The sequence below is a fragment of the Equus quagga genome, chromosome 11, assembly GCF_021613505.1.
Source record: "Equus quagga isolate Etosha38 chromosome 11, UCLA_HA_Equagga_1.0, whole genome shotgun sequence".
Lineage (NCBI taxonomy): Eukaryota > Metazoa > Chordata > Mammalia > Perissodactyla > Equidae > Equus > Equus quagga.
Window position 1 is genome coordinate 72,886,182 of NC_060277.1, and position 22,920 is coordinate 72,909,101.

At 36.9% G+C, this 22,920-nt stretch overlaps 1 protein-coding gene across 1 annotated transcript in view; it reads right to left on the minus strand.

The window, feature by feature from the left end:
• Positions 1–22,920, minus strand: part of CPD (carboxypeptidase D) — a 64,693-nt gene that overhangs the window by 20,071 nt on the left and 21,702 nt on the right. The window contains exons 3-11 of the mRNA XM_046674910.1: positions 18,945–19,087; positions 18,096–18,265; positions 16,675–17,021; positions 16,018–16,209; positions 14,219–14,386; positions 9,414–9,523; positions 2,578–2,680; positions 1,942–2,084; positions 415–584 (exon numbers count right to left, since the gene is read on the minus strand). Of these exons, the coding sequence (XP_046530866.1) occupies positions 415–584; positions 1,942–2,084; positions 2,578–2,680; positions 9,414–9,523; positions 14,219–14,386; positions 16,018–16,209; positions 16,675–17,021; positions 18,096–18,265; positions 18,945–19,087 (1,546 nt within the window). The remainder of the gene's footprint in view (positions 1–414; positions 585–1,941; positions 2,085–2,577; positions 2,681–9,413; positions 9,524–14,218; positions 14,387–16,017; positions 16,210–16,674; positions 17,022–18,095; positions 18,266–18,944; positions 19,088–22,920) is intronic.

The following is a 22,920-nucleotide window of genomic DNA, read 5'->3' on the forward strand; positions in this document are numbered from 1 at the left end:
TTTAAAAGGGTACAAATGTAAAGTGGTGGTATTTATTGGACAACATGACTAGAACCATGCAGCAGAACAGGAATCTTTTTGCTCCAAATAACAGGTACTTCCCAGAACTGTTAGCAATAGTGAAGGAGATCACTCACTATGCCTTCCCATCTGGACACGGGGCAGGCATCTGAGAGGAGAGTAAAAGAGGCGACTGTTCAAAGTGCATAATTTCACAGATTTCTTACACCTGATAGTTCATGTACTCACTTGCCACTAGAGGAAAGTCAAATATGTAAACAGCTCTAAACTTCCCAGCATCAAACTCAAGGTTGCTCAGCAGGGTCTCTAGGGCTTTCTGGCAATAATCTCCCAGAATGGGGCCATGTTCGTCTTATCCCCAAGCACTCAGTTTCAAAACATTCAGTCACTCACCCTCGAGCGGATGCTGTGATTTTATAAGTTCCTGGAACCAAGAGACGCCAGTAATCTCCAGTTTTGTAAGTAGTCACGGGGTGATTAATTTCAGCAACACTAATGGTGGCATTTAATATACCCCTGCCATCTGTGGCATCTAGGACAAATCCTTTGACACCCTGATGAACCTGGAGAAAATACAAGGACACCCCGATTTCAATGGTAAAGATCATCATCTAATTATTTTGGGAGCTCATATCCAAAATAACATATCGTTAATAATATAAACACGTGGGAAAAACAGGAATTTAAGAGTTCAGGGTAAACCTAAATGTAAATGCCCATTAAACAAAATATTTTAGTTTCCGAAAAGCCAATTTTTCATAGGTTAGGTTTGTCTTTATCCTGACGAATGTAAATAACACTGTTTAAACTTTAGCACATCTGACAATTTCAGAATATAGGACTTTCTACAGGGAAACTGGCCTGGCTTCTTTAAAAAGGAAATGTCATCAAAAAAAATGGAAAGACTATTCTGCATTAAAGAGAGCAAAGATATGTAATAATCAAATGTAATGCATGAACTTTGACTAGATCCTGGTTCTAAAATAAAGCTATAAAAAGATATTTGGAGACAAAAAGGGAAAATTTGAATAGGGACTAGGGACTAGGTAACAGGGAATTACTGTTCATTTTTTTAGGTAAGATAATGGCATTCGGAGACGGCATTTAGGAGAATAACTTTATATTTAGAAGATGCATTCTGAAATGTTTAGGGGTAAAATATCGTAACATCTGCAATTTACATAGAAGTAGTTCAAAAAAAGTGTATATATGTGTGTACATATATAATATATATAATTTTTATATATAAATAAAGCATATACAGCAAAATGCTAAAAACTGTCAAATCTAGGTGAAGGTAGTGTTCATTCTATTAGTCATAACTTTTCTCTATGTTTAAAATTTTTCATAATAAAATGTTTTAAAAAATTAGTATGCAAACTCACAGCCTTTATGCTGCTCCACTCAGTAAAAAGAATATAGCCCAAAAGTACTACTGGCACAAAGTACTGGTCAGATTATCCTAATAATAAACCATTATTAGCATATTTCTTACAGTCTTTAGCTATTGGCCACCATGCATACCCAAACAAAAGGACACTAATCATTTCACAGTAAACAACTGGCAAAAAAGAAAAATAATAAAAACATTCACCCCACAGCCCTTCTTTCTATCACCTGACAAATGCTTAGGTGTGTACTCAATTTACACTAGCCTTTAATACAGACAGGGTAAAAAGTGACCACCAACCATTAAGAGCAAAACATCACTACATTGTTTAGTCATTTTCAACTCTTCTCCATGTATACAAAAAGACTCATTTCCATCCATGAATTTTCTAGATAAATAACTAAAACATGAACAGGCCAAATTGGAATTCAAAAGGCTGTATTCTAAAATCACTGCATGACAACCACATGTACACACAAAAATCTTCTTGCTCTTGAGAGAAATTTCATACTTCACTCCTGAATAGTCACCTGTTTCATAAACTGGATTAGAGATCTTCGATTCTGTTCCCAAAATTTTGGCAAATCTTTCTCAAATGGGTATTTCACACAACCTAGTTCAATAGTCACTTCAAAGCAATTTGTTTGTAAATAGTTCCAGTCTTGCATACCACCTAAAAGGATAAAAAATTAAAACCAGTCACTCTGAAGAAGTTCTAACTAGCTCAGATCCCAAAACGTAAGCAATATTCCTAGTGAAAAAGCCAAATTAATCTTTTATCAGCATTGGTTGAAAAACAGTAATACATTCCTTTGAGAGCTCTTTGATGCTTGTGGTACAGGTAAAACACTTGTACTTTCATGTTCAAGAAGAGTTCAAGTGTAGCTTACACTCTTCTTATTAGCATATCTAAGGTTTTTTGTTATAGCCAGAGGTAAAGTATAACACTTTCATCAAGTTTTAGTACATTATTTTTACTCAAAACTCAAAAGTGCGCCAAATGTAAAGCTAGTTGAAAAGATTACCTGAATGTTTTAAAGTATTTAAACAATATTTTTAAAAGAATGATTCTTTCTCAAAATTAAAAAAATCAGTAACAAGCAGCACCATCCAGGGAGACAGAAAATCTATCAAGTTGTATGGCCTTGATATAAAATAATGTTTACCTGGGACATTATACCAACTAGCTCCATTTGTTATTCCATGAGGAAAATATTCATTAGGGTACATATTCTTGCAAGGTCTACCTTGAAACATCTGGGAATTTTCCTGGGGAAAAAAAAAAATCTTTACTGTTATTTGTTTGTATCCGCATCAAAAAACCCAGAAAAGGGGGCTGACCCAGTGGCATAGTGGTTAATTTGTGTGCTCAGCTTCCTGGCCTGGGGTCTGCAGGTTCGGATCCTGAGCACAGACCTAGCACCACTTGTCAAGCCAAGCTGTGGTGGCATCCCACATACAAAAAAATAGAGGAAGATTGGCAACAGATGTTAGTTCAGGGCCAATCTTGCTCACACACACACACACACACACACACGCAAAACCTGGAAAGGGTAAGGAAGAATAATAAAAGTGGTTACCAATAGGGTATATGTGGAGGTGGGAATGGGGCAGATGGAGCCATGGGAAACAGTGAGACTTTTCAATGCATAGGTTTCTATGCCATTTTGATTTTTTACTATATGGATTTATTAAATATTTTTTAAATAAAAATTAAACATGCTCTGTAAAAAAAAAAATTGAAGATTTCATTTACTACTCACAAATAATACAAAACCCAACCCAACTCCTCTCCAAAAATTAAACCAAAAAACTTCACATTCATACATTCATTTCATGTTTTCAAGAAGCTTAGAGTCCAGAAAAGATAATTCACATACAATGTGGAGTGAGCAGCTTTCTCTGACTTCTAAGGGGACTAAGACGGCTCCTCTGTGCTTTGACTGCACTCTGTACAATTATCTTATCCTGTTAGAACTGACAACACACCACTGCTCGAAACAGTGTCTTTGTGTCCTCAGCATCCAGCAGGGTGTCTAGCATAGTACAGGTGCAACAGCTTGCTCACGGGAGAGTAAGAAAAGCTGCGTTGGAGGCACAAATACATGCTACAGAAATCTAGAGAAGAGAAAGACTACTTCTGACTAGAGTGACAGGGGAAATTTCCTGAACAAATTAAGCTTTGAAAGATAGTCAAAACTTCATTTCTCTCTTTTGGAAATAGGAAAAAAAGAATGTACAGAAAAGTGTGAAGAAAAAAATAACAGCTTCCCATTTTCCCACCACTGAGAATTAACCATTTGATTTTAAAATATATAAACAACCCCTTTTCATAAACTTAATACACCAGTCACAGGCTTATGATTCCACTGCTCTCTTATCAAATAAAAATTATTTTAGATTCCCGCAATAATTGTATACATGCTCTTTTGCCTTCTTGTTTTTCCATTGAAGACTTGCACACATCTTCTGTCTCTATCTCCATTTCCATCAATATCTATTTAATTATAAATTACATAGATGTACTACTGCACCAATTACTATATGTATTTTATAAATCTGCATAAAAATAAAAAAAAGTAAAGGATAAATTAAAAAATATAAATAGAACTTCTAATATATTCTTCCTATATCTTAATGGATCATCTAGTATAAATCCCACTCTAGTCACCATAGTTCTAGGCAACAGCTATTAACATTTCCACTTTATTCTCAGAGCAATAAGGAGCCAGCGAAGATCTCTGTCCAAACGGTGATATGTGATATGTTCATGGCTCTGGGAAGTTTATTCTGATAATGATGTGAAAAATGGACCAAAGCCAAGGAGATCCATCAGAGATCTGAAATAATCCAAGCGAAAGATAGTGAGCAACTGAAAAGTTGTGGCAGTTTGGATTTGCCATGTGCATTTTACTATCTCCTTTAATTCTCACTACTCTGATAATTTTTTTAAAACAATTAAAATTTTTAAAGCAAACAGTTTCACAGCTTAAAGAGGACTGGGGGTGAGGATATAGGTGTCCATATATAAATAAACGAAGAGTCTGAAAGTAATACACCAAGACACTAAAAGATTGATGATCTCTAGGTTTATTTTCTTCTTTTTGCTTGCCTTAAGTTTCTAACCCTTTTATAATAACTTTCATTATATGAAATAATTTTTTAAAGAGGTATTTACATAGTGGTGGCAGGTAAAGCAATTGGATGTAATTGCCAAGACAGTAAAAATGGCTAAGGACAGAACACGGAGGGGAAAAAAAGTAAGACAGAGGTCATGTCAAGTCAATGAAAGAGAAAAAAGAAAGCAGAGCTCTCGACTGTACAATGTGACAGAGGTGAAGGGGAGAAGACAATAATAATAATAATAATAATAAATAGTGGCAGACTTCAGAGGTCAAGAAAGTTTAAAAAAAATAGATCTCTGTTAACTTTTGAGGGAGGGAGCACCTCCAGGTAAAACAATGTAGACAGAAGACAGATGACAAGAAACTGAGGATTGAGACAACAGTAAGGACGTGCAGACAAGCAGAGAATACTCACTTTTCTTTTATTCTTTTGAGCTAATTTTAGACTTGCAGAAAAGTTGTATCATTTTGCATTCCCACCTGCAAAATTATGGGTTCCAATTTCTCCACATCTTCACCAACACATTATTTTCTGTTTTTTTAATTACAGGCAACCTAAGTGGCTGAAAGTGGTATCTTGTGGTTTTGATTTGCATTTCCCTATTAGCTAATGATATTGAGGAACTTTTTGTGAGCTTGTCTGCCACTTGTATATCTTCTTTGGAGAAATGTGTATTCAGATCCTTTGCCCATTTTTCAATTGGGTTATCTATTTATTATTTAATTAAGAGTTCATTATATATTCTAGATACAAGATCCTTATCAGATATATGATTCACAAAAATGTTCTAATCTATGGGTTGCTTTTTACTTCCTTGATACTGTTAGGTGTTGAACTGTGTCCCCCAAAAAAGATATGTTGCAGTCCTAATCCTGAGTACCTTAGAATGTAAGTGTATTTGGTTACAGAGGTAATCAATGTGAAATAAGTTGATTAGGGTGGCCCTAATCCACTATGACTGCTATCTTTATAAAAAGGGAAAATTTGAACACACACACAGGGAGAATTCCATGTGAAGACAGAGGATTGAAGTAATCCATCTAGAAGCCAAAGAATGCCAAAGATTTCCAGCAAAACATCAAAAGCTAGAAAGAGGCAAGGAAGGAATCCCCCACGTGTTTCAGAGGGAACGTGGTCCTGTCAACACTCTGATTTTGGACTTCTAGCTTCTAGAACTATGAGACGATACGTTTTTGTCATCTTAAGCCACCCAGTTTGTGAACTTTGTTACGGCAGCTGTAGGCAACTAATACAGTATCCTTTGCAGTAAAAAAGTCCTGATGCTGTCCAATACATGTATTTTTTTTGGTCACTTGTGCTTTTGATGTCATATCTAGGAAACCATTGTCTAGCCCAAGGTCACAAAGATTTATTTCTGTATTTTTTTCTAAAAGTTTTATAGTTTTAGCTCCTACATTTAGGTCTACGATCCATTTTGAAATAGTTTTTGGGTATAGCATGAGAAAGGGGCCCAAGTTCATTCTTTTGCATGTGAATATCCAGTTTTCCAATGATCACTTGTTGAAAAGATTATTCTTTCCTCACTGGATTGTCTTGGCACCCCTGTGGAAAAATCAATTGACCATAAATGTAAGAGTTTATTTTCTGAACTCTCAATTCTATTTCATTAATCCTTATGTGAGTATCACAGTGTCTTAATTATTGTAGCTTTGCAGTAAGCTTGAAACTGGGAAGTGTGAGGCCTCTAACTCTTGTAATTTATTCTTCATTTTGGAGATAATTTTGTCTTTTTCTTCCATTTCTTTCCTGAGTTCTATGAATTCTTCCTCGTTTCTTCCTGGCTTTTTCTTCTCTTTTCTATTCTTTTTGCTGAGGAAGACTCACCCTCAACTAACATGTGCTGCCAATCTTCCTCTATTTTGTATGTGGGCCACTGCGACAGCATGGCCACTGACGAGTGGTGAAGGTATGCACCAGGAACAGAACTCGGGCCGCTAAAGCAGAGCACGCCAAACTTAACCACTAGGCCACCAGGACTAGCCCTCTATTTCTGTTTTTATTTTTTAAATATCAGAGCCTAGGTGGTTTCTCATATTCTTTTTTTTTTTTAAGATTTTATTTTTTTCCTTTTTCTCCCCAAAGCCCCCCAGTACATAGTTGTATATTCTTCGTTGTGGGTCCTTCTAGTTGTGGCACGTGGGACGCTGCCTCAGCGTGGTTTGATGAGCAGTGCCATGTCCGCACCCAGGATTCAAACCAACGAAACACTGGGCTGCCTGCAGCAGACTGTGCAAACTTAACCACTCGGCCACGGGGCCAGCCCCTGGTTTCTCATATTCTTAATGTGAGTTTGGGTATATTTATTCTGTTTAGAGTGTAGACTTAACAGTTTTCATCTGCTTCTGGATTATTTTTTGGTGGTAGTAAGGTTTCCTCAGCTAATATGTGTGAAATTTTCATTTCCTGATTTTCTGCAATAGTTCTCCATGGATTTTATTTACCACTTGTTCATTTTCATAATATTGGGCTGTCTTATGATTCCTAGTTGATGGTGCCCTTTTCCATCAGTCTAGCAGTCGAGGTATCTTAATGTGTTTTGTTTGTTTGTTTGTTTGCCTTGGTGTAAGGGTGGAGTTGTGAGTCCTCTGATTTTATGGTTTTCCTCTGTCTTGGACAACTCTATATTTCTCCTTTTTCCTTCTTTTCCCCTTCATTATTCAATTGCCAAAGGGCACTTCATTTCTTTTTGTCTTTTTTCTCCCCCAGAAGCTCTAAGTTTGGGAGATTTCCCTTTCAACCACCTATCCTTTTAAATTGTGCCTAACCCTTTAAATCACATCAGATGCTTTAAATTGTAGGTACTTTGAAAGCTCTTCCCTGTGCTCCAGTGCTCTCATCTGCCCAGTTGCTTTTTTAGTATTTTCAGATTTAGGTTTAGGATTTAGGGTGTATTTAAAGTTTGGTGGTCATACCAAATCACCTTTAGGCCCACCTTCATTAGCCCCCTTCTTCTGTCTTCACAGATTTTCTTGGTCTGCTTTTCCTCACCATGAAGCCTTGTGCAGGGGCAAAGGTGGCTTGGGTGCATGATAGATGATGATAGATCACAGCCAAGAGAGAGGAGGCTGTGAGTGAAGACTGAGGATTTTATTTATCACCTTTCCCATTTACAACAGAAGAAATGAAGACACAGATTCCTTAGGAGGCAGGATGCGGTGGGATCAAGAAATGGAAGAGAATGTGGGTAAGACACAAATAAATAATAATTGAGAAGACAGAATGTGAATGAACTCAGATTACTCAAAGTTCTACTTTAGTTCAAGGCAAAGTGATCTACTGAAAATAAGAGGAGTAAAGCTAGGATTAAGTGGGAAATGAGCCAAGGAGGTCAAGTAGCAAAATACGAAATATTGCCAGGTATAATGAGGGCTCAGCTGAGGTTAGAGAGCATCCATATGCAGTGTAGTCAACTGTCATGACTGTGTGACTTTTCTGGGATAGAGAAGAGAGATGGTGGTAATTACTGATGACTGGACATTGGCAAGGCAGATATGTCAAAAGGGTATAAAAGATCCTAACGTATAAGTGAGAGCATCACTCAAAATTATGTCCATGGGTCTAAGCTGGGTAGAAAACAAATCAAAAGGGTTAAAGGTCAAAGAAAATAAAAAGAAGATAAAAAATTAGAAGTCACAATGAGGGTGAAAAGCAGCACTATAAAGAATGAGCACAGAATGTGATGGGGATAAGAGCAAAATCTGATCACTTAATTTTTATTTTGACAATTCAGAAGGAATCCCATTCTTCTTCTATTATTCCATGTATATTCCTCTAAAAATGGTGTGCCCAAACAGAAGACAACTATTCCTTATAGTGAAATAATAGATGTACTCCCCTGTTAGAAACCCTGAAGAATCTCTCAAGGTCCACGTGTAGAGAATGAGGGAGTAGCAAAAGTGGAATGACAGAAGGCTGTGATCAAGAGAGCAGAGAGCTGCAGTAATAATCTTCATTATCTATACCAATAAAGTCACAGGCTGAGACAGCAGTGAGACCAAAAATAGAAACTCATAAGCTAGCTCCCTAGCCCCAACTTTTAACATGTTTTCTAAGAAGAATTTTTAAATTAAATTTTCACACATACACACACAAACATACATTTCTGATTGTTAAAGTAACGTGTGTTCATTAAAGGAAGTTTAGAAAACTCAGAAATTTCTACGTGCTTTCCTTTGCTGCATGTTTACTACAGACCCTTAAATACTGTAGGCCAGAGAATGGCAATTTTTTTCTGTAAAGTGTCAGACAGTAAAAATTTTAGACTTTACAGGCTTGAGAGTATCTGTTGCAACTAGTGAACTCTCACTGCAACTACTGAGATGATTGCAGTGCTTTTCTTCTTTAATGTTCTTACAGTGAATTACACTGTCTTATTTTCAAATGCTGGAAAAGAAAGCAGACCTAGATGAAATGTAAAAGAACAGATGTGGCAGTGGGTCAGTAAAAGTTTATTTAGAAAAATAGGTGGTGGGCTGGATTTGGCCCCAGAGCTGTAGTCTGTCAACTCCCACCTTAGACTACTTTGCTAGGTTTATAACTTAAGTACTTGTCAAGTGAAATAAACTAGCATGCTAGTGCATGTTTATTATGTTTAGTTTATTATGTTCCAGGTACTGTGCTAAAAACTATAGACGAAAAGACATTACCTGGGCTTAAAGGCTAATGGGGAAAGACATGCAGTATGTTCAAAAGTGAGGGGGGAAACAGAGGAGAAAAAGCAGTAAGGCTGCCCGGAAGGAACCATGGAAGGCTCAACTGAGAAGAACGCACTTGACCTGAGTCTCGCAGGACTTTAACGTACTGTTTTAACGAAAGAATTAATTTTTTAGCATTTTATGTTTAAGCACAAGCCTACCTTGGAATAAGAAAGTGCTATTTGTTGAAACACAGCATCATCTGGTGATTTACTATATGTGGCAACCCCTTGCTCATCATCATCAAAAGGGTAGTTAACCACCAAAGAACCTACAAGGGAAAAGAGGAAAATGTATCGTGTTATCTGTTTCAAGATGGATCATTACAGTAAACTTTTCACAATACTGTCAGAGACAAGAAATAATACAATTTTCCACGGCTAATTTCCTCAATAATAAATCAAAGTGGATAAGTAAAATATTAAATAGCTATGCATGGCACTTAAAGGTTACCTTAACTGGAAAGGTCTTGGGAATTTACCTGAACTTATAGGTATAATTTACATGTCAGAGCTGAAACCAGAAATAAAAGGCTTAAACAATTATACTTTTACAATATTTAGGATCAGAAAAATTGAGCAAATTTTGATACTTTTTCACTAAAATCCAGACATTTATAAGGTCATGGAATTTTAAAATAAGACGAGACTCTTAAGTCTAATTAATCCATCCTCCTCATTTGCAGATGTGGAATCTAAAACAAAGAGATTAAATGATTTATGTATGGATAGCAGAACCAGCCCCGAACTACACTCAGAAAAAAATTGTAAAAATTTCTCTTATGCTCATATTAGAAATTAGTCAATTGGCATTATACCATACGACTTTTCATGACCTAACATAAAGAAAGTGACGCTTTAAAACATATGTAAAGGATATCAACTCCTTTCATGCTCCCCATAGGGCATAAAGCAGCTAGGGAGGGTGCTTCTCAGGCAAGAGCCCAGACCTACACATGCCCACACCCCCACCATGGGATCAAATCCCTTATTTTCCTACTAGACACACTGTTTTCATTTGTCCGTCTGTCCATTTATTCTGCCTCTACTAAGCCACTCATCTTTCCCTTTTTTATTGTGCCACCTCATGGACACAGAAATAAAGAAACATGTTCAACTTGAATTCAGATGAAGTAATCCTGTGATAACAAATACCAGCAAACATTCATATATAAAAAAAAAATTTCTTTAAGAAGCAAGTATGAAGAACTATGCTCGTCCTATCCCTCAAAATAGTTCTAACAAGAACAAGTATACTTCAACGCCCCTTCTTAGACAAATTGAAGTTCTTTAAAAAATTTAATTTCACACTGGATTTGTGACCCATATCTAAAAATTCAAACAGAAAAACGTCAACATCAACTTCTACTCAATACTGTTTTTCAAATGGCTCATTTTCTAATGTCAAAAAAAAGGTCATAAAAGACCTACCATACTTCTATGAAATAGTTTATTTAAAAGAATAATTAGCACCAAAAACAAAAAGTATGAGCAACAAAACAAAAAAGTAGATAAATCTGACTTCATCAAAACTAAAAACTTTTGTGCATCAAAGAACATTACTAAGAAAGTTAAAATACAACCTATAGAATGGGAGAAAATATTCACAAATCAGTAATCTGATAAGGGTCTAGAATCCAGACTATATAAAGAACTCTTACAACTCAACAAAAAGACAAAACACCTAACTGAAAATGGACAAAAGACTTGAACAGATATTTCTCCAAAGAAGATATACAAATGGCCAATAAGCATACAAAAAGATGCTCAATATCATCAGCCACCAGGGAAATGCAAAATCAAACCCACAATGAGATACTGCTTTTTACCCACCAGCATGTCTACAATAAAAAAAAGGAAAGTAATAAGTGTTGTTGACGATGTGGAGAAACTGGAACCCTCGTACACTGTTGGTGAAAATGTAAAGTGGTACCGTGGAAAACAGCTTGGCAGTTCCTTAAAAAGCTAAACATCAAATTACCCAAAAGAATTAAAATGAGTGACTCGAATAGACATTGTATGCTAATGTTCATAGCAATATTATTTATAATAATAAAAAAGCACAAACAACCCAAATTTCCATCAATGGAGAAATGAATAAACAAATTGTATTATTTACATACAATGGAATATTATTTGGCCATAAAAAGGAATGAAGTACTAATACATGTTACAATATGAATGAACCTTGAAAATATTACGCTAAATGAAAGAACATAGACACAAAAGGTCACATATTGTATAATTTCATTTCTATGAAGTATCCAAAATAGCCAAGTCCACAGACACAGAACACAGACTGGTAGTTATCAGGCCTTGAAGGGAGGTGGGTAATAGGAAGCAACTGCTTAATGGGTAAAGGGTTTCCTTCTGGGGAGATGAAAATGTTTTGGAACTAGAAAGAGATGGTGACTGCACAACACTGTGAATGCACTAAACGTCACTGAATTGTTGACTTTAACATGGTTAATTTTGTTACATGAATTTCACCTTAATAAAAAAATTAGTATCAAAATTTACAAAAACAAATCTTATTTTTCTCTATATTCTTTCAAAATCCTTCTGAATTGTTAAGTTGGCAGCAAAGAAATCCTCTTTTAAATTTCTTTGCCAAGATTTCAAAACCCATTTAAAGATCTTAAGATGAGAAAACAAAATATGTCATGGAGAGAAACATGTCTGGATGATTGAAGATGTACCCTACCATGCCAAGATCTTGATACCACATGTGTAATTTGTAAATTATTTTCACTGAAATTTAACTAGTGCTAAGTTTTCAGATTTACCCAACGTGACATGCAATGTATTCTGAGAACATTTTTAAAAGCTCAAAATAAAGTATTTTCTATCAGGGCCAGCCCGTGGCTGAGTGGTTAAGTTTGCACGCTCTGCTTTGGGGGCCCAGGGTTTCACAGTTCGGATCCTGGGTGCAGACATGGCACCACTCATCAGGCCATGCTGAGGCGGCGTCCCACATGCCACAACTAGAAAGACCCACAACTACAAAATACAACTATGTACTGGAGGGCTTTGGGGAGAAGAGGAAGAAAAACAAAAAGAAGATTGACAACAGATGTTAGCTCAGGTGCCAATCTTTAAACAAAAAAAGAACTTTCTATGAAACATGGTATAAAATACATCAAATATAAAACTCACAAAAAAATTATTTTTCCAATCAGGCTATAACTTCATAATTCCTATTTGGGTCTTGGAGAATCATTCATGATTATCAACTGTAGAAGTATTTTTTTCTACTACTGGCAAGCTGTCAAAGCAATTTTTGGAGAATCTCAATTTATTTCTTAAATCTAGATATCCATAAGTGTGTATTGTTGTTCTAAAATGGCTGGCTAATCTATATGCCATCAATTCTCAACTGTGATACTCCTTTGGATATTCCAACAAATGTTGACACTAAGTTTTTTCCCCACTGCCCCTGGGTCTAACACTTTCATTCTTTTTTTTTAACAGCTTTATTGAGATATAATTCACGTCACACAATTCATCCACTTAAAGCGTATAATTCAATGTTGTTCAGTATATTCACAGGGTTGCACAACCATCACTACTAACTAATTACAAAACATTTTATCACTCCAAGAAAAAACCCATACCCATTAGCAGTCACTCCCCTTTCCCTCTCACCACTATCCACTACAGCCTGAGGCAACCAGTAATCTACATTCTATCTCTATGATTCATCTATTCTGAACACTTCGTAAAAATGTAGTCATACAATATATGATTTCTTTTGACTGACTTCTATCACTTTGCACATTTCCAAGGTTTATCTATGATGTAGCATGCATCAGTACCTTCATTCCTTTTCATGGCCAAATAATACTCCATTGCATGGGTATACAACATTTTATTTACAAAATCATCAGTTGATAGATATTTGGACTCTTTATACTTTTTGGTCATTATGAATAATGCTACTGTGAACATTCATGTACAAGTTTACGCACAGACATATGTTTTCAGTTTTCTTGGGTATTGACACTTCCACTCTTATTCACATAACCCTAGTTGGACATTGTGATGATTTCTAATCTTGACCTCTCATCCTATTCAACTGATCAATTCTTGCTGAATTACATGGAGGTGTATAAGCTCAGATACTATATGAGACTGAGGTCATTGTGCTGCAGTTAAATATATAGCAATAGGGACGGCCCCATGGCCAAGTGGTTAAGTTTGCACGCTCTGCTTCGGTGGCCCAGGGTTTCTCCAGTTCAGATCCTGGGCACGGACATGGCACCGCTCATCAAGCCATGCTGAGGTGGTGTCCCACATAGCACAACCAGAGGTACTCACAACTAGAATATACAACTATGTACTGGGGGTCTTTGGGGAGAAGAAAAAAAATGAAGAAGATTGGCAACAGTTGTTAGCTCAGGTGCTAATCTTTAAAAAAAAAAAAGATATATATATATAATATATATATAGCAATAAAAGATAAGAGAATGTCAAAATCTAAACCTACATAAAAGAGTTTATTAAACTAGAAATAGAATGAAACATTTGGATCTGTTAGCGTTTTTATGAATGACAAAGAGGATGTTACCAAATTCCCAGCGAGAAGCATAAATATAAAAATATTTGTGAGGGATAAATATAAAACACTTCAAGAACTAAGTGAGAGAGAGAAAGAGAGGGAGGGAGAGAAAGGGCGAGACAGTGAGGGAGAGAGGGAGGGAGAGGAAGGAGAAGGAAGGATGGATGGAGGGAGGGAGAAAGAGAGCCAGGAGAATAAGTGGGAGGGGAGGTGTCAGTGAGGAAGGGGGAAAATAGCCAGGAAATTGGCTTAAAAAGTAATGAGAAAAGACCTTTATTGTTGTCTGCCATAAAAGCAATAACAGGATATCCATTATAGGATAGCCTAAGACTATAAACAGATAAAATTCCACCAAGATTTTCAATGCTCTCAACAAGAATTAATTAGTGGAATATCAAGTTGTTATTACCTCCATGCAGGTTTGCTGACAGTACAAACGGATAGGCCTTCATCCAGCTCATTACAGCAATAGTTTCTGGTTGGGTAGGATCTGTGATCTGAACGAACTGGTCTGGGAAATTTCGGTTCAGGTCAAAGTTGTTGCTGTTGTTTCTGCCAATTACACTTACTGAATCTCCTGTATGATAAAGGAGTCAGATTTAAGCTACGTTTCACTTATATTTTAATCTAACACCTACTACTTCAGCTATCTTAACTCAGTGCTAAGTGTGAACACATCAGGCTTCACTATGATCAATCACACTACAATTAAAACACACCTTTTTTACATTGTACATTAAAAAATTGTATCTCTTCCAGATCTTTTGAACAGAGAGGTAAAACCATTAACCTTTCATTTCTGCCCTCAGGTCATACTTTGAGAAGAAAAAAATCCAACTGTACAAATTATATTAAAGTATTGCTCAATTGTCAATAATCCACATACAATGACATGATCACAACGTTGAATGTGTGTGAGTGATCAGAGGGGGACTCTATTGTACCCGTATACAGGTCACTAAAACACCACAAGGAAACAGACCAAACGAAAAGAAGAAAATTGTGGTATGCTTACATTAAAGTGATCACAAAAAGGTAAAGTTAGCCAAGATCATAGTTGAAAGTTTAACCTGATGGAGGAGCAAGGGTTCAACTTAAGCCTATTCCACTTTAATAAGGGATGGGAACACTATTATTGTCAGTATAATGAGAAAAAATTGCAAGTGAATGAAGAAAACTTGAGGGCTCACTTGTAAGTAGCTCCACCTTTCAGAGAGGTCTCAAGGGAGGAATGTGGGAGGGATTTGTGAGGCCGACAAAAAATGAGGTCCTTAGAGAAAGAATTTGAGGATTAACCTGGTCATTCATTAGTTGATTCTGTGTTCAGTCAGTGAGAGTAAATCATGTGGCTGCATATTCATATTGTGGTACCTTTTCTACTCACTGGTATCATTGCCTGGAAGGAACCACAGTTCAGGACAAGACGATTCTCAGTCTCCCAGTGTTCTTTCTGCATAAGGTGACCTGTGTAAGCAAGTTGCTCTCCCAGCCCTTACTACATTGCCCCAGGAGAGATGGGCCAGTCCAGAGAGGGCAAAAGAATGGGAAGTCAGTAACTTAGCAGGTTTAGAATAGGCATGGGGAGTAGACCTGGGAGTCACTGGCTTCAAAAGATATTTGGTTTGAGTTTTTACTTATAAGGTTCCCAATACAATAATTTAACAAAAATTACTGTTAAAATGAAACAACTTGGGCCGGCCCGGTGGCACAGCAGTTAAGTTTGCACGTTCCGCTTCGCAGTGGCCCCTGGATCGCTGGTTCAGATCCGGGGTGGGGACATGGCACCGCTTGGCAAAAACCATGCTGTGGTAGGTGTCCCACATATAAAGCAGAGGAAGATGGGCATGGATGTGAGCTCAGAGCCAGTCTTCCTCAGCAAAAAGAGGAGGATTGGCAGTAGTAAGTTCAGGGCTAATCTTCCTCAAAAGAAAAAGACAGAAACAACTTATAAAAATTGTATACTATTTTTAGTAAATAAGAGCCATTACCAATGTGGAGAACTCCATTAAATATAAACTTCATCACATAATTGTTGGATGAACTAGCCTATTTTATAAGAACATAAAAGCTATAACCAATAATAAATTCTAAGAATAAAATATGAAGAAATTCCAGGGAAGCAACCAGTTCAAATTTTCTTCTATCCCCAAATAACCATGCCATACAATAATCAAAAAAGTTAAGCATTAATAGACAGCTATTCTTTACCTTCCTGGGCCTTTTCATATCCATCAGGATTCATGGATGGCATAAGGTGAATTCTAGTGCTTTGAACCAAATCTGTTACTTCAGGGTCTGTTCCAAAGTTCTTACAAAGGTATTCGATGAGGTTCAGTAGCAATTCTCTTCCAACCACTTCATTTCCATGCATATTTCCAATATACTTAAACTCTGGTTCACCTGAAAGCAAAATAACTACATGGAAGACTTTTTTTCCTTTTCATTTATCATGGACTCTATTTTTTTCCCCAATATACAAAAAGAACCTGAACCAAAAATTTAAGAAAAGATATAAAAAGAAGCAGGAAAAAGCATCTTATAAAGCAGCTTCCTTACTAATATATATGTCTGAGTAGGCTAAAAGCATATATATATATATATACTCACACACACACACACAATATATATGCCATATAATATGAAATAAGAATACTATTAGCAGAAAGAATCTAATCTATGCAGTATATTAAATACTGTGCCTCATATGGGTTATCAAATGGATTTTCTTCTTTCTGGCAAAAAACTAGTTACATTTTCTTTGTTCCAGTTATACATACTATAGGTGACCTTTCTAGATGAAACACAGCAATACAGTACATAGCTCTGAGACACTACTGAAATTATGTGTAAGACTACACCAATTACCTGGTTCATGGACACCTGGATTATCAGATATCTCCATTACATAAAGTTCTCTTGACTCTACTGATTTTCCCAAGGAATAAAGCCGGGTGATGTTAGGATATTCATTGGCAAACCTTCTCAAGAAGATTTCCATATCAGGGAAATGGTGGTGGTGAAAGTCCTTTGGCTGAATTGGCTGGTGGGAGGATTGTGTTCCAGGAGGAATATTAAGTATAGCAACTGTGCTAGCTGTTACTACGTCAGTTGTGTCAGAGATTACTGAAGTCACAGTTGGCCGAAGGGAAAAATTCACCTTTGTGGCTGGTCCTTCTTTCACTATTATATTATTAACAGTCAGTGGCATATACCTGAAAAAAAATATTTGAAAAAGTAGATGGCTTGGAGTTAAATTAAAAGATAAAATGCTGTAACAAGATAAAAGCACAATAGCCTTTTCATACTCTTGCACTTATCAGTCTATCAAAACTCATACTACATGAAGATAAATGTGTAAATTCAAGACTTTCAGGATATTATCTCACAGAGAATTCCAGATGAAGTCTTTAAAGAACTATTTCTCCTATCATTTTCTCAGTCTCCACACATTAAAATGCTTGCAAAAAATTACATTCAATGGAGAGAATACGATGAAAGATGGAGGTCACTAATCAATTCTAACCATTGCTGTAATACTCAAAGAAGGGATAAATAATCCAATTCTTTGCAGTGCCTTATCAAACTGACATTCAAACTACCTTCCCAAATAGGAAAGTTCAAAATCAAATTAAAGGTTATCAATTAAATCTTTATCAAAGTGAGCTTCCAGAAAGGTTTCCACGCGAAGTGGGAAACCATTCAGTTTATACATATTAGAAAACTGATGATAAGACAGCTCTTCAAAATGTCTTTTACAGGGGCTGGCACCTTGGCCAAGTGGTTAAGCTCGCAGCGGTACGCTTCGGTGGCCCGGGGTTTCACTGGTTCGAGTCCTGGAGGCGGACATGACACCGCTCATCAGGCCACGCTGAGGCGGCATTCCACATGCCACAGCTAGAAGGACCCACAACTAAAAATACAAAACTATGTACCGGGGGTCTTTGGGAGAAAAAGGAAAAATAAAAGCTTTAAAAAAAAAATGTCTTCCTCAGAGTTTCTTCTACTCTGGTATTCAATTAGCCTTGAGGCAATGCTTTACACAGCTGACTGTCTTTTCAAGCGTTTAAAACTGTCCTTCCTCTCAATTTTACAATTATGCTTCATATCCAGTTTTACTGTCAGACTATGCGACAAAAGACTCCACAATGGAATTTCCTCTTATAAAAGGGGAAAAAAAATCAGAAAATAAGGAAAAATAAAAGCCAGATATAGTAAATAACATTCCTAGACTATATTTCTGTCTTAACAGAGGCTTTATATTTTAAGAGTCTAGTTTAAATTCTTACCCAGTCAAAGCTGCTGTAATGTTATAAGTTCCAGGAAGAAGTAATCTATGGAAATCACCAAATCTGCCTGTTGTGATATTATGATTAATGCCAGCCACTGAGATGGTTGCATTCTCCAAGCCAGATCCCGTTACTAAATCTTTAACAAATCCTTTAACTCCAATGTGGACCTAAAGAAACAAGAATCAAAGGAGACTGCTCAGAGACCATTGCTTTGAAAGGCAAGAGAGCATAACTTCTCCCCATTGATGCCAGAATTTCTAAAAAATAAGGTTATTCCTCTTCTCTCTGAAACATTTTTCAATCCCTCCAAGTTAAAATAAAATATAGACAAAAATATTAAGTCCTTAAACTTAAGTCATGCGTGTCTGAAACCTAGGCTAGTGCTTTTGAAATTCCCTCTCCTCAAAGCCAGACTTCTAATGTTCTCAACAACATATAAGGAATAATTTTGGATATATCCAATAGTATATTAGCCTGTCTGATGTTTAAATTAAACTTATGTCCACAGTTCAAATAATGGTAAAGGCTCTCTAGCAAATATGATCACATGACATTGTAAGAACCTGGTAGTACAAATTTAGATAATTATTTCAGTTTATAAGTGTTCTAAGACAGTCAAAGGGAGCCCTCCAGAGGAAAAGAGCTGGTGGGAGGGCAAGGCAGGCACACCTAGAATATGTTCTAATAGATTCTGTTATAATAATTTGTAAAGATAATCTACAACCTTAAATAACAAAAACAGATAAGTATAGGGTATCTAGTATAGATTGCTATTCATATGCATCTGAAATTCCCATATTTAATCCACTATTTCCATGCCCCAACCTTCCAGTCAGCAAGTTTTACCTTTTCAATCAACGTGATCAATGACTCACGATTGTTCTCCCATTCCTGTCGAAGCTGTGAGGCAGGTGGGTACTTGCAACAAGACAGTTCTAACGTTATCTCAAAACAGTTGGCCCATACATAATTGTAATCTTGCATACCACCTGTAACATGAAGGAAAAAATAAGCTTATTCTCAAAAAGACCAAAGAAATTAAATCAGCTATCTCTGCATGTATACATTTTGTTTTCATTAAATTGTTTGAAATTGGAGAAGTTTCTTGAATTATAGAGGAGACTAAGAAGGGAAGTTAAAGGAATATACATTGAAAAGGAACACACATAAAGGAAATATATTTGATAGGATGAACAGTTATGAAGAGCATGAATACATCAGTTAATAACATTAGCAATCACGATAACAGCTCTACATTTGAGTGTTTACCATACGCCAGATCTCTTCTACAAGCTTTATGCATATTAACCCTTCCTCTTTGTAAAAAGTGTATGAAGTAGATGTTGCTACTTCACCCATTTTACAGATGTGAGAAGTGAGGCACAGAGAGGTTAAGATTTTTGACAGAATGAGCATGAAGGGTACACAGGATCTTAAAGTTGTGAAGGATATTCATGCCAAAGCATTATTAAATGCCTACTATTCTAACTGTCTTCCCCTTTATCAAGAAGGTGGCAAGAGAAAAAGAAAGACTGTATCTAGGGCCATACAGCTACACAAATCAGGGGAAAAAAATAAAAGACACAACAAAACTCTTTGAAAATGTGTTTAATGGAAGAGGGAAGAAAAAGAGATATAAGTATCCATAGTCAACCACCTTTACCACTTCCACATCTATTTAAGTCCACACACTCATTCTGTAGAAAGCCTACTATCTTATCATTCCTGTCACTTGATTTTTTTTTTTAATTCTTTTTTTTTTTTTTTGAGGAAGATTAGCCCTGAGCTAATTGCTGCCAATCCTCCTCTTTTTGCTGAGGAAGACTGGCCCTGAGCTAACATCCATGCCCATCTTCCTCTTTTTTATGTGGGACACCTGCCACAGCATGGCTTCACAAGTAGTGCATAGGTCCACACCCGAGATCAGAACCAGTGAGCCCCGGGCCGCCAAAGTGGAATGTGCAAACTTAACCGCTGCACCACCAGGCCAGCCTTTTGAGTTTTTTGTAACGGACTTTATTTTTCAGGTTCACAGCAAAATTGAGTAGAAGGTACAGAAATTTCCCATATAGTCCCTGCCCCGACACATGCACAGCTTCACCCTTATCACTATCCCCCACCAAGTATGGCACATTTATTACAAGTGATGAACCTACATGGATACAGCATTACCACCCAAAGTCCACAGTTTACATTAGGGTTCACTCCTAGTGTTGAACAATCTATGGGTTTTGACAAATGGATAATGGCATTTTTCCACCACTATAGTATCATGCAGAGTAGTTTCACCGCCTTGAAAATCCTCTGTGCTCCACCTATTCACCCCTTCCTCCTCCCTCTTAGCAACCACTGATCTTTTTACTATCTCCATATGATTTTGCCTTTCCCAAAATGACGTATAGTTGGAATCATAGAGTATATTGCCTTTTCAGATTGGTTTCTTTCATTTAGTAATAGGTATTTAAGGTTGCTTCACTTTTTTTCATGGCTTGATAACTCATTTCTTTTTAGCGCCAAATAATATGCCATTGTCTGGATGTACCACAGTTTATTCATCCATTTACCTTCTGAAGGACATCTTGGTTGCTTCCAAGTTCTGGCAATTACGAATAAAGCTGCTATAAATATTTGCGTGCAGGTTTTTGTGTTTTGAAAACATAAGTTTTCAACTCCTTTGCATAATACCAAGGAGCTCAACTGCTAGATTGTATAGTAAGAATACGTTTAGGTTTGTAAGAAGCCACCACACTGTCTTCCAAAGTGGCTGTACCATTTTGCATTCCCACCAACAATGATGAGTTCCTGTTGCTCCACATCCAGCATTTGCTGTTGTCAGTGCTCCAGATTTTGGCCATTCTGATAGGTGTGTAGTGGTAACTTGTCATTTTAATTTGTATTTCCCTGATGACATATGATGTGAAACATCCTTTCATTTTTGTCATCTGTATATCTTCTTCGGTGAGGTGCCTGTTTAGGTCTCTGGCCCATTTTTTAATCAAGTTTTGTTTTCTTATTTAAGAATTCTTTGTATATTTTGGATAACAGTCCTTTATCAGATGTGATTTCCTTCTTTTTTGGGCTGAATAATATTCCATTGTATGTAGGTACTGCATTTTCTTTATTCATCTGTCAGTGGGCATTTGGGTTGCTTCTCGGCAATTGTGAATGCAGCTGCAGTGGACAATAATACTGCATGGATGTGCAAATATCTTTTTAAGATGCCATTTTCAATTCTTTTGCATACATACCCAAATGGGATTGCTGAATCATATGGTAGCTCTATTTTTAACTTTCTGAGGCAGCTCCATACTGTTTTCCATAGTGGCTGCACTATTTATATTCCCACCATCTATGCAAAAGGTTCCAAATTCTCCACATTCTCACCAACACTTGCTATTCTGTTTTTTTGATAGTGGCCATCTTAAGGAGCATGAGGTGATATCTCACTGTGGTTCTGATTTGCATTTCCCTGATGATTAGTGATATTAAGCATCTTCTCACATGCTTATTGCCCATTTATTTGTATATCTTCTTTGAAGAAATGTCTTTTTAAGTCCTTTGCCCATTTATTACTTGGATATCACAAACTTAACATATCCTCATCTTCCCCAAACCTGCTGTACCTGCAGTCCCTCCCATGGCAGTTAATGGCACTTCCATCCTTCTAGTTGCTCAGGCCAAAAGGCTTGGAGTCACATTCCATATGCAAAGTATCAGGACATCATGTTAGCTCTAACTTCAAAATATATCCAGAATCCAGAGATTTCTCCTCACCTCTACTGCTGTTGCCCTGGTAAAAGCCACCATCCTTTCTCCACCTGGATTTACGCAATCACTCTTAATGGGCGTCCCTGTTCTTGCCCTTTCCCTTCTATATTCTTTTCTCAACAGAGATGTCAGAGTAATTCTGTTAAAATCTAAGTCAGATATGATTCCTCTTAACAATGACTCCTTATTTCACTCAGACTAAAAGCCAAAGTCTTTTCAGTGGCCTAAAGCCCTACATGACTTGTCCTCCACCAACTCGCTTCCCTCTTTAACCTCCTTTCATCACTGGCTGTGTACCAGCCACACTGGCCTCCTTACTATTCACTGGATACACCAGGTACCTCCTGACTTCGGGTCTTTGCTCTAGCTGTTCTGTTCTCCTGGAATGCTTGTCCCCCAGATATTCCCACCTGACTAACTCCCTCACCTCCAGCTCTCTGCTCCAATTTCAACCTGACAATGAGGCCCACCCTGACCTCCCCATTTAAAGTTGCTACTTACTTCTCATCACTCTCTCAAGCCCATCCCACCAGCACCCACAATTCCTCTCACTCTCTTCTACTTTTGTCTTTTTTCTATAGCACTTAACAATTTACCTATTATGTTTATTTTTTACTGACTGTTTCTTCCTGCTAGATTATAAGCAACACAAGGGCAGAGATACTTGTTATGCCCTCTGATGGCTATTCTAAGCACTAGAACAGCACCTGGCACATAACAGTCCTTCAATAAATATTTGGTGAAGGAATGAGAGTATGTAGGTTGGGGCAGTAGGAAATCAAGACTTCTGTTTTGAATGTATTAAATTTGAGATGCCCATTGAACATCCATGTGGAGATGTCAAAGAGACTGTCTTCCCAGAATATGTGCAGGTTTATAACCACCGCAAACCCAGTAACTTGGTCCTAACCTTTTTTCTTAGAAGGCAAGGTATCCACCTTTTGGCTTTCTCTTATCCTCCAGCATCTTGGCACTCACTTTGGGTCTGGGAGGAAAGCAGTGAGATGCTGATTTTCATTTCCCTACCAAGTCATATTTAGTTATTAAGTGATGT